The following is a 12,479-nucleotide window of genomic DNA, read 5'->3' on the forward strand; positions in this document are numbered from 1 at the left end:
ATACCAAAGATGTACAGAGAAGTACGATCAAGTGTCCTCAGTGCTCTAAAAAAATGCGGTTGTACCCACTGTCCACTTAACCACGGACATGTGGACAAGTGGTTCTGGCCAAACGAAGGACTATATGACTGTGACAGCCCACTGGGTAGATGCATCCCCTTCCGCAGCAACAGCTGCCTCAGTAGCAGCATCTACAAAATGGCTGCTCGTGCAAAGGCAGGCAACATTGTGTATTACAGGCTTTAATAAGAGGCACAACGCTGACAACATATTAGAGAAACTGAGGGAAATTATCTCCCAGTGGCTTACCCCACTTAGACTCTCATGGGAATTTGTGGTGTCAGACAATGCCAGTAACATTGTGCGGGCATTAAATATGGGCAATTTCCAGCACGTCCCATGTTTTGCCCACACCATTAATTTGGTAGTGCAGCATTACCTCAAGAGTGACAGGGGTGTGCAGGAGATGCTTGCGGTGGCGCACAAAATTGCTGGACACTTTCGGCATTCAGCCAGTGCCTACCGCATACTAGAGGCACATCAAAAAAGCATGAACCTGCCCTGCCATCACCTCAAACAAGAGGTTGTGACGTAGTTTGTACAGGGAGAGATGAATAACTATTTTGGTGTGGGGGCCCAAACAAACCAATCATTTCAGCCACAGTTGTTTGGTAGGCCCTGTCGCTGAAATGATTGCTTTGTTAAAGTGTGCATGTCCTATTTCAACAACATAAGGGTGGGTGGGAGGGCCCAAGGACAATTCCATCTTGCAATTATTTTTTGGGCATTATGTGACCATTCAACAGTCGTTTGCCATGTTCAAAAAGTAAAAGAAAATGCCGACAAATTCCATCAAATTAAATCTAAAGTTAAATGCCCTGTCATTATTTAAAACAAGAGGTTTTGACGTGCTAGAATTAGTGTAGTGTTAAGATGTTATAAACACTACACTTGGAACTTGGAGGAAGTATTGTGGCCCTGGTATCAAATTGGGTACCGGGGCCACCCCACTACGCAGTACAGATACATTTATTGGAGCGAATCATACAAGTTCAGGGTTTTTAATTTATATTGTGGTGACCGCTCCTCTACGCAGTCCAGGTACATTTATTGGTGCGAATCATACAAGTTCAGGGTTTTTAATTTATATTGTGGTGACCGCTCCTCTACGCAGTCCAGGTACATTATTCTGTGCGATTCAGACCAGTTGATGGTTTTCTTATTATATTGTGGGGACAACTCCACTACGCAGTCCAGAAAGATACCTCGTTGCAACGTTTTGAACTAATAACTATATTGTGAGGTGTTCAGAATACACTGTAAATTAGTGGAAATGATTGTTATTGAATGTTATTGAGGTTAATAATAGCGTAGGAGTTAAAATAAGCCCAAAAACTTGATTTTTGAACTTTTTATGCTTTTTTCAAAAAAAATCCGAATCCAAAACCTTAAATCCGAACCGAGACCTTTCGGCAGGTGTTTTGCGAAACAAATCCGAACCCAAAACATCGCGAAAATCCGGATCCAAAACACAAAACACGAGACACCAAAAGTCGCCGGTGCACATCCCTAATTTTTAGCTCAATTCATACATTAAGATAAACAACCATGCAATACAACTATTACCAAAGGTTAAACAACAAACAGCACACCAGACACACAGAACTTTTGTCGAAAGGACAAAGCACTCAAGCAATTGGATTACGACTTTATTTGTAAGCATCTAAACCTTTTGGGTTTTTAATTTTGATTTTTGTAATAGAATTTGGCGCCATGACAAAAAGATAAGTAACTTTTACACAATTTAGACATCTTTTTCATATCATCTTTTTTCTTCTACACAATTTTTCATTAGAAAATCCCCATCTGTCTTTACTACACCTTATGCAACAAGCATAACTGGCATAAATAGATGTCATGCTGTATTTGTTGTCCAGTTCCTATTAACAAATAGTGTAGGATGTGTGCCATCTGGTGACAAACTTTACTGTGATGCTGTAAAAATATTATCTTTTATTTATACAGTGCCAACATATGAAGCAGCATTTTAACTAAAATATTTATTCATTAACAATATGTGCATTTTCATTACATTAGCAGTCTTAAAGGGAGAGAGCAGCCAGTAAAGAATTAATGGAATTATGATCATTACGGAGAAAAGCCACACAGGCATTATCTTTGCTCTTCTAGAACTGATCAGTTCTTAAATTGAGCAGCCTTTTATTATTTTAAATCATATATTTTATGTTTTCCTCACACTGACACCATGGACAAAGCCCTTCAACTGTAGTAACTCACCATTTTAACACAAACCACTATTCTCTTATGTAGGGGGGGGGGGAAATCAAGCTAATTTCAGTATGTGGCTCCCTGCAACCCTCCATCCTTATCCCCAGTTCACAGAACTGCCCAGTTACCCGCTTCAAAAATGGGTACAGCCATACAGGCAAGAGATGAAGAATGTAACAACAAAAATGCTCTAGCCATAGTTAAGCGAGTGTTGTTTAAAAATAAACGGGTAATATATATGGAACGCTAGTGGGGGGTGTATACGGTGCCATACTACCACCTCTCCTATGGGCCTTCACTATAAGTTCCAGTCACTTGCATTCCAATTACATTTTTCATACCGGCACCTCTAAATTTACAGTTCGACCAGTGTGTGTGTGTGTGTGTGTGTGTGTGTGTGTGTGTGTGTGTGTGTGTGTGTGTGTGTGTTATATATTTGTAAATAACTGTTTAAAAATAGTATATGTAAACAGGCAACAAACATCAACAGTTTTCTGTACTATATATTTCTGTTAAAATAACAGGTTATTCATACACTGATACAGACTCAAAAAAAAAAAAAAAAAGGGGATAGAAAATGAGCATATTTCTGCCTATATGCAGATCTGTATGCAGCTCGAGTTATGTCTGCAGAATCAGCAGCATAGGCACCTATTTGACAATAAGCCATCAGTGCATACTCGCACCTGTCAGCAGGCGTATGAGGGATTCAGCGGGTCTGCATGAACACACCTTTAGTATATTCGCCTGCGTTTGCACGCCCGTTCCCTTTCCCATCCTGGCTCTCCAGGCGCAGGCTGGTGCAAATGCCAGAAACACACAAGTCTGCATAGGAGCATATGTGCACCCACCTTCCAAGTATGCACAGAGCAGTTTGACACAAGATAAGTACACAAGCAGGTGTACAACCCACTCTGAAGCAGCCCCTTAGTGTTTATCATCATATGTATATTGTGTTGTATCTCATGTAATTGTCCTCAGAAATAAAGGGGTGGAGACTTCATTTGTGCAATCACAAAGCAGAGCTAAAGACTGGTGCGGGAGGGTTAAAGGGAAAATGCTCAAGTTCAGTCATCAGGTGATGTGAATCAGATACATATAGTGGCCATATTGCCACTAACACTGCTGTGACTGCTACATTTTTCCAAAAGGAGATTGCTGCCCTGAGCAACAGAAAGAAAGTCTGAGCTGTGAAAGCAAATTGGGAGAACAAAGAGCCACCAAAGGAGCAGTTCAAGCTTTCTGTGGGTAGCACATACCAGAGCACTCTTGACTCTAGACTGAGAAACTATTATTAAAAACATTGGCTTTAACAGTTATTGTAATCAGTTGCATCAGCTTCTATCTAGGAACAAATACTCCATTCTAACCCTCCACTCATAGAAATGCAAAGAAAGAGACATGCCTCAAAAAGCCAGCAGGTGAGCATTATCTTGCAGAAGATGTTATGTAGATCCCTGGGCATAACAATACTGCAATATACCAAAAGTGGGCTAGCTGCTAGGAGCAAGCCTTAATGCCCCAGGTTTTGAAGGTGAAAGGTGTATATTTATTCACCTTAAGCACACAGCACTTGAATGTGAAAGGGCAAATGCAGCAGCAATAGGATTCAAGGATCCATAGGCAGCTTCTGAGGCAAAAATGCAAGGATTCCAGACAGATAAACAAAAATAAGTTCAATTTCTTTCTTCACTTTGTAGAATAATGAGGTGTAGGGAGAATACAAATAGAAACCCAAACAGATCTGACTTTCAAAAAAAAAAAAAAAAGTTGTTTTTCTCTGATACATTACTTATATAGGGGCCTGTATAAGGATTATTTAACTTTTACCCCGTCAAGCATGAACGGTCATGGGTCACTCCACGTCAAATCACGATTTTAGAAAAGATTCTACGTTACATTCTCTAATTTCAATTACATTTGGTATAATAAATTCTGCCATGGGTGTAAAGAAACCCCCCAAATCTTAGGCTGATACGTGCACTGGTTTTGCAGTTATAAGCCTTTAAAGTTGCACTTTTGTAACAAAAAATATTGGTTTTGACTTTTTTTTAAATTGCATTTGAAGCTCACCTGATTGAGCTACAGAGTTGGGCAAGGTCCCATTTTAAACCTCTTTATGTGCTTTCATATGACATAACAGCATCACGTTTCAATAAAAATTAAAAATATAAAATTTTCTAAAAAATTTTATTTTTACAAAAAGCCGTATTTAAATTTGTTTTGAAAAACATCTAAAAAAATGTTCATACTGTTGTTAATAAATCCCCGAAGTTTTATTTTGAGTCTATTTGCAACAAAAGCCTTAAGTATTGAGTGATTCATGAAAATTGTACTTATTGAGGCACCACATATCTGAGACAATCAACAAAACAATATTTTTCCAATTACCTTCATTAGAGGATGCACGTTCCTCTTCAGGTGTGCCTGAGGACAAGATTTTACAGACCGCGCCTGCTCACTTCCAAATGTATGTGGAAAGATACTTGGTCACTAATTTAAGCCCACCCAAACCTTACCCGACCCTGGACCTTTTGTGTCACATTTGAAAAAGCGGAGTGTTTAATTACAGTGGAGTATCAGACTGGGAGAATGTGTGCTGGAGCAGAGAGGAACAGCAACTTGGAGAAGGGTTGCTGGGAGGGAGAGATACACTGTACTCACTAGAATAAGCCTCAGTCACCCGGCCAGGCAGAGAAGAGAAGGCACAGCCCACGAGGCTGCTGCTAATCTCCACGGGTCAGAGGAGCATGTGTTGGGCTCCTCCAATCAGAGCTCAGCTCACGCTCCTCTCACCCCTCAACAGAGTCTCATGGGAATTATTTCCCCAACTCCCCAGTAGCCCAGTCCGAGCCTGCTGTGGTGTTTAAACTGGTTTAGAGAAGTAAAGAAGAATAAAGATGGAGGAAAGTGACAGGTACCTTATTGTTTCAACCCATTTAAAATGGCTAATCATACTTCTAATAAGAAGGGGTTGAGAACTGTTTCAGAATGGATATGTAAATTAATTTATGAAACACGAAAAGTTGCAAAAGTTTCTGCCAACTTGGGACACTTCAAAAAGAGCTATAGGATCATTGTTCAGTTCCTCAAGATAATGTAGTATCAGCTCCCACTTGCTGACATCAGGGGGTTATGTAACTGCTGTCTATGACAAGAAATGGTGACTGGTATTTATTCTGAAGAAAGATGAAAACATCAAAGTGAAAGTGACATTCCTTCGTTAAGCTGGTCCATCACCATCTCTATCATACCCAGGGAAACCGGATGTTTTATGGACTACTATGGTAGAAGTTCTGTATAAGGTGAATCTGTTAACTCCAACAGGTGGAATGTACATCCTTTCTGAAATGGAAATACTACAAACAAATAAAGCCTTCAGCCAGTTCCAACCCATCAAGTAGCACCATTCATCCAGAGCAGCAGCACCAAATGGTAGTGATCTGTAGTAAGCTTTATTAGAATATGTGAAAAGCATAACATCACAAATGTTTTAAATATTTCAGTATTTAATATGTGTCGTTGTACATAATATACATAAAAGGGATTGTTTAAGGAAATAAATTAAAAGCAATGAACAGACCTAGGGGTAAATATATGAAGGGAAAATTCCTAGGGCTGAATGTATGAAGGGCTTGTAAAGGCAAACTTGCCTTTACAAGCCATTGCCAGTTTAATTTTTTCTTGCAAAGTTGCAGATTTCCGGCGACTTGCAGAAATCTCTCCTTCATACGTTTACCCCCTAGATAGTTCTCATTTTCATTATTTTAACAAAGTCTAAAATGAAAGCTCTTGTAGGAGAAGATTCCATCATGATCCCAACATAAAACTTTGGGGATTTATTAACAACTGTATGAACAATTTTTGAGATGTTTCTCAAAAATGTAAAAATATACCTTTGAAAAAATTTTAAATTTTGCAATTTTAATTTTTATTAAAACATGATGCTGTGTATGCGTATACTCATATGAAAGCCCATAAAAAGAGGTTTAAAATCAAACATTGCCCAAGTCTCTAGCTCAATCAGGTGAGCTACAAATGCAATTTAAAAAAACATTAAAAGCAAGTTTTCCATTACTTTAAAGGTGTATAACTTCAAAACCAGTGCATATATCAGCCTAAGATTTGGGGGTTTCTTTACACCCATGACAGCATTTATTATACCAAATTTCATTACAATCTGAGATGGTCAGTTTGAAACCCTGTGTTGAATTGATGTGGAACGACCCTCATCGCAACAATGACAGATGACTTTTCAGGGCAATTTACTACAAAAGACATGTTGAGACAGCGCATCTGATAGGAGGATGACCCAGCGATGACTATTATCTAAAGAAGATTCTGGGTCCTGAGCTGGAGCCTTTACTTTGCATGCGCAGTTGCAATTTGCATTAAACAGCACAGGGGAGAGCAGCAACTTGCCGGAGAGAGATACGAAGATCCCTCTCCTGCGACGCTCTCCCCTTAGGATTGAATGGCTAACTCCATCTTTGGAAGGAGTTACTCATCAGGGTCAAGCTCCAAAAAGCTAAGCTTTTCAGGGCTTGTTAAAATTGCACACAATGCAATCCCCATTGAGTATTATGGTGACTATGGTTTAATGCGGTACTTTGGCTAATGCAGGAGATATCTCTCACATGTCACCATTGTAAATGAAAGGTATATATTGCAATATTTATACAATATTTTTTATTTATGATTACATATGTTTACAACTGTGTACAACTGTGTACATATCTATGCTTTTAATGCCATCCATCCCACATAAAAAAAACTAGAAAAAAAAAACACACTGTATACTGTATATGGGATATTGCACTTCAAATTGTAAATGAGGTGGAAACTAAGATATTCAATTGGTCGCAAAACTGCGGGCATGCATTTTTACCATTACTATGGTAAAAACGAACTAATTTTTCCTCACACCTCTATGGGACGCAAGCAAAAATGAGTGTTACTTCTTTTTTTTTTTAAAAAAAAAGTCTGCGCGAGGTGTCTTGCGGCTGTTCCATAGTATTTTTACAATTGAACCCCCCCCCCCCCCCCCCCTATAAGTCACTTAGTCCTACTTAGAGTTTTTAGTTTATTCTGCTCTATATTTAAAAGCTTTGGGGCATATTTGATTGTTGTTTTTCCACGCCACGGAAAAACTATTACCGTTAATACGGCAATAGCTGGATTTCAGCTCGCGGCTCAGGGAGCTGCGAGCTGAAATCCAGCGAGAAGATTACCGTATTAACTGTTTTTCCGCGTATTATTACCGTAATGACGGTAATAATGCGCGGACCGCGAGATTTTCGGTGTTTCCGCCGAGAATTGAATATGCCCCTTTGTGTTTGTTATAGTTAGTAAAATCTGAAATGAAGATAAAGAGATCGGCTACTACCATCCAGTGGTTTGGAGGTGAACTGCAGGCAATCATCCATTTAGTACATCTCTGGTCCTACAAAGTGGATGTATGTAGTTACTACAGGTACAGAATAGTCTGATTTAGGTGTTTATTAAAGCAAATGACCACCATGTAAATGAGGATAACAAAAACTGAAGCTCGAACATCCTACACATTGATGTAGGTATGTAAACTATCAGGAAGCATGAACCTCTTTAGGCCTCAACAACCACATAGGCATGGTAGCCCCCTTATCAGATCTTCACTATGAACTTTGAAAAAATCTTTATTGACATGAATGTAAAAAGCTCAATGTTACGTCCCTCTTTACTAAATGTTCAAATGTAAAATGAATAGATGTTCTATTACAAACTACTTACCCATGGCAAGATTTTTTAACCCAACTGTTTCTATAGTTTTTTTTTATACAACAGATTAGTGAATTAGCCAGCATATTAACACTGCAATAAAACACTAAGGGGCCTATTTATTATTCTGTATTTTCATTAAATTATAAGTATGGTTCAAATGTATCGACAGAGCATCGCTATCTGCTGCTTTGCATTTTCTATCAAAATCCATAGCAGTCCCCTTAAACGTCTATGGGGACTGCTATTTACCGCAATGTAACAAGTAATTAAAAGACAATTACACATATGGTAATATGCAGCAGCTCAGGCTGACATACATTACCGTATGTGTAATTCTTCAGCTCTGCTCCTATGGGGAGAGCACTGTGGTAGAGGGATCTTCAGATCCCTCCCCGCATCTTACTGCTCTCCCCTCCGGTCACTATCGCAGAGTTGGTCACTTTGCGATAGTGACCATAGAAAAGGCGTCTTTGCATGAATAGCAGTTTTTCGTGACTGCTGTTCCTGTTGAAGTTTTTTAATAAATACACACGATATTTCAATCCTCATCTTTGCAATAAGGATTGAAAGGGATTTGTGTTAAACATGCGGTCATTAATAAATATGCCCCACACACCACCTTAAAATCTCATGCAAATCACTAGGGTATGTTTGTGTTTAGCACAGTCTCATGGCCTTGCAGCAATCCTGGCTCAGGCACGATGAACTATTAATCTTACCTGTGATACCAGTGTAGACATCACGTTCCAAAAAATCATCCTCTTCCCTTTCGCCGACTTCGTCCCATGCCTCCTCTCTGGGCTTCTTCCTCCAGCCCAAGCTGCTCCTCCTGCTCCCTCTTATGCTCTTATTAGTTCTCCTCTTCATGGTACCCTGCAGACTCAGTGCATACCTGGCCGTCGGTGAGATATAGGTTTATTAATGTGCACTTTACTTGGTTTCCCTGGGCTGATAGCAATGCGGGAATACTGTCCTCCTCCTCTCTGTGTACGGTTTCCTCGCTATAATTGTGCCCCAGTTTAATGGCTCTAGAAGTGTCTTGCAACTATTAGCATGCAGAGTGTGGTGACAGCGCTGCTTCCTTCCAGCTGACCTGCAGTCCCTCCTTCCCTTGTTTTGCTGAGGTTGCTGTAGATGGCAGACCTCCGTGCGGCCGTGGTTCTCTGGCCGGCATCGCTCGCACACACACGCCCCTCGCTGTTTCCAACTAGCTTTGATGTTTAGAGGAGGGATGAATAATTCGAGGGAACATATCCCTGTGCTAGGAAGGGAGCCGCTACCCTGCTGTGGTTGGCCGCGGTTAGGTGACGCCACAAACAGCGTGTCACTTTGTTGTGTATGTCATGAATGGAATCTGCAGAGAGGTGTTCACACGTCATGACTCCCATAGATACGACCTCTGCGAGCAGCTGGGTCTGGGTTAAGAAATCAGACATTAAATTCAAGGAAATTTCATAGTTTTACAGTTCACATTAATCAGGAATGACTATGTGACCCATTTCAGGTGGGATACATTTATTTCTGGGTCGGTTTTTCCCACCCTTGGACTGAAATCACCTGAGCCCAGGTAATTAGTTGATGTGAAAATTAGCTTTTTTTTTACATCCATTAATTAATTAAGCCCATTTTAATTAACTCAAAATATTAGTGGGAAATACTCAACCAGACAAAGATTATTTACAAGCTTTGACATATGTAGCTGTGCAGTACATTTAATTTGGGAAATGCATCTGTTAAACCTGCACACAACAAACCACACACCCACAGCATAACCTTATTGTGCATTTTGGAAAACTGCTCTGCCTGATGCTTTGCCGGTACCTTTGGAAATATGCATGATGGAAGCCATAAAATACACATGGATAAAGTGTCACTTTAAAGTTCAGTCTACTCCCACTTTAGAGTCACCTTCTTTATGGATTTAAACGTTTCAGTTTATATTCCCAACATACTGCTCAGATTAGCCTTCAAAACAGTCCTGGTTTAAGGGCACAGTTTGTTCCAACTGCTTGGAATATTGGGAGGTATTTCCCGCTCGCTGATCCCCTGCGTGCGACAGTCCAAGGGGTAAATGTATGAAGGTCTGATTTTTTTCAGCAATTTAAAATCGCAGCAAATCCCGCCATTTTAGTACCCAAGTCGCCAGATGTATTAAAGTGCAATTTTTACTTTGATCTTCAAAATTGCTGGTCATCTCTAGCGATTTGCTGCAATTTCAAACACTCCCGTGTTTAGCTAACTTTCCTGTGTTGAGGTTAAAAATCCCATAGACAACACGCTGCTTCCTAGCGTGGGAGTAGTAAACATATCACTGTTAAGCTGGGTACACACTACACTGTTTTCGTCCAATAATCGGCTCAATCAGCTGACATACGACCGCTCGTTCAAAAGTTGGGTCTGTGTGTGCAGTGGCACGATGGTCGAAAGTCTGCCCAAATGGACGATTGTCGTCTCATTTGGTTGGTACCATTTAATATTTTCTTTCCAATCTCATTTCTCGTTTCCGACCGATCCACGACAATCCTCCGATACTTCCTCGACCTGGGGGGCGTGTGTATGTTAATTTTTTATGTCAATCCCAGTCCCACGTGGTGCGGAATATGCACATCACAGGCTTGTGTTTTGTATAGATGTGTATTGCACCTGTGTGGCTGCAGACCATTACATTTTTTATAAAGCACGTGTGTTATTACCCTTTGCATCTATGTTGGCAATCATTGCTCATTTAACCTTTATAAAGTTTAAAAACTATGAAAGTTATAAAGTCATATTAACCTTTATTAAAGAATATTTATAAAATACTCTGAATAAACCACACAGTGTTAATGCAGTTTTATTGTAGGTAAAAAAAATAACAATATAAAATTTATAGTATAGTACAATATGAAAAGTGAAAAAAAAAATAGTATTACAGTGAAAGGGTGCTACTGGTTTGTGGCACAACAGTTGCAAACAGCATATACATGTCATCAGAAGTATTATCAAGGTTTTTGATTTTTTTCTTAATGTTTGCAATATTTCCTTTCATTTCTTTAAAATAATCGTTGAACTTGGCAACATTTTTTTCTTCTTCCGAACTTTCATCAGATATGACGATGGTATCTATGAAGCAAGAAAATTTAAAATGTTTTACCATTATGATTCTATATCTGTAATAAAGTTAATACAAGTTTTATTCCAACACCTGAAATGTGCTCACCTTGCCCACTGCTCGAGATCAGTTTGTGCTATGGTCCCTCTGGCACATTTATTTTTTCTTGTTTTATAACAGGTGTTATTACATCAATGGTATCTACAGTGGGCTTGTCACCGTTAATTCTTGCTTTTGACAAAACAATAATCATACGTTTGCAGTGGTTCATGTGACAGTAGAATGAAATACATAAAGTCCTTCAAACAGGTACACTACACAACTACACGGGCTACTCACTTTTTTTAATGTTTCTACGGATTCGCTCCAGTCTCCTAGCCTCTGTATTTTTAAGGTCCGACCACCTCTTCTGGACTTGGAATGTATTTCTTTTCTTTCCAAGTTTTTCCTTCAGTAATCGCAGTAGTTTTTGCATTATCAATTCCTTTCTATTATTCACTTTTCTGTACTTTCGCTTTTGACAGTCGTAGTCGTACTTGTCCAGTACTTTTACCATCATCTCCATCTCTCTTGGGCTCATTGACTTTGCTCTTTTAACTGCAGTACATTCTTCTTGAGCATCTCCATCCCCCACCTTAACTTTTCCAACATTTGTTGGCCTGGCCCTTCCAGCACCATTTGTGACTGCGTCTCCGTCTCCATTGCTTCAACCCCCACTAACACCTTCTCTTCATTCGCCATCTTCTCACGTTCCTCGGCGCCAGACAGGCTCCTCTATAATTTTATACACTCAGACATGGGCGTTTGTTTAGAGAATGGAGCATTGTGGGTGATGCCTATTCGTGTATAATAACCTCGTGTATGGATATTTTTTTTCTATAACTGTAACCCGTTCATGACCATTACATACGAAGGGATTTTACGATTCTTCAGAGCTGTACATTCGTTCACATATACGGCAAGTTATTTCTGATTGGTACATACATGTGTACTTGCATTGGTTTATTGTACAGCACAGATGGGACTTATGTTTCTTTTTATTATACCCAAACAGAACACAATGGCTTATGAAAGAAATGCTGACCTAATGAAGGATTTTATTGAGACCTACAGGGCTCACCCGTGTTTGTGGAAAGCCAAATCCAAGGAGTATTCTAACAGAATGATGCGAAACATGGCGATGCAAGAGCTTGTAAAAGCATGTCTGCCATATCACACTGGAGCAACTGTTGAATGGGCAAAAAGCAAGATCCAGAACCTTAGGACTGTGTATAAAAATAATTAAATAAAGTTGAAGCATCAAAAAAATCTGGAGCTGCAGCTGAAGATGTGTATGTGC

At 39.6% G+C, this 12,479-nt stretch overlaps 1 protein-coding gene across 12 annotated transcripts in view; it reads right to left on the reverse strand.

Moving 5' to 3' along the window:
- Window positions 1–9,347, reverse strand: part of CDC14B (cell division cycle 14B) — a 58,613-nt gene extending 49,266 nt beyond the window's left edge. For all 12 annotated transcript variants that reach the window (XR_012692395.1, XR_012692389.1, XM_075211110.1 and 9 more), the window contains exon 1: window positions 8,769–9,347. Coding sequence is in view for 10 of the 12 variants with exons in the window: in XM_075211110.1 (XP_075067211.1) it covers window positions 8,769–8,916 (148 nt within the window). In the remaining 2 variants the exon portion in view is untranslated. The remainder of the gene's footprint in view (window positions 1–8,768) is intronic.
- Window positions 9,348–12,479: the final 3,132 nt, after the last annotated feature.

The sequence above is a fragment of the Mixophyes fleayi genome, chromosome 1 (assembly GCF_038048845.1).
Source record: "Mixophyes fleayi isolate aMixFle1 chromosome 1, aMixFle1.hap1, whole genome shotgun sequence".
Lineage (NCBI taxonomy): Eukaryota > Metazoa > Chordata > Amphibia > Anura > Limnodynastidae > Mixophyes > Mixophyes fleayi.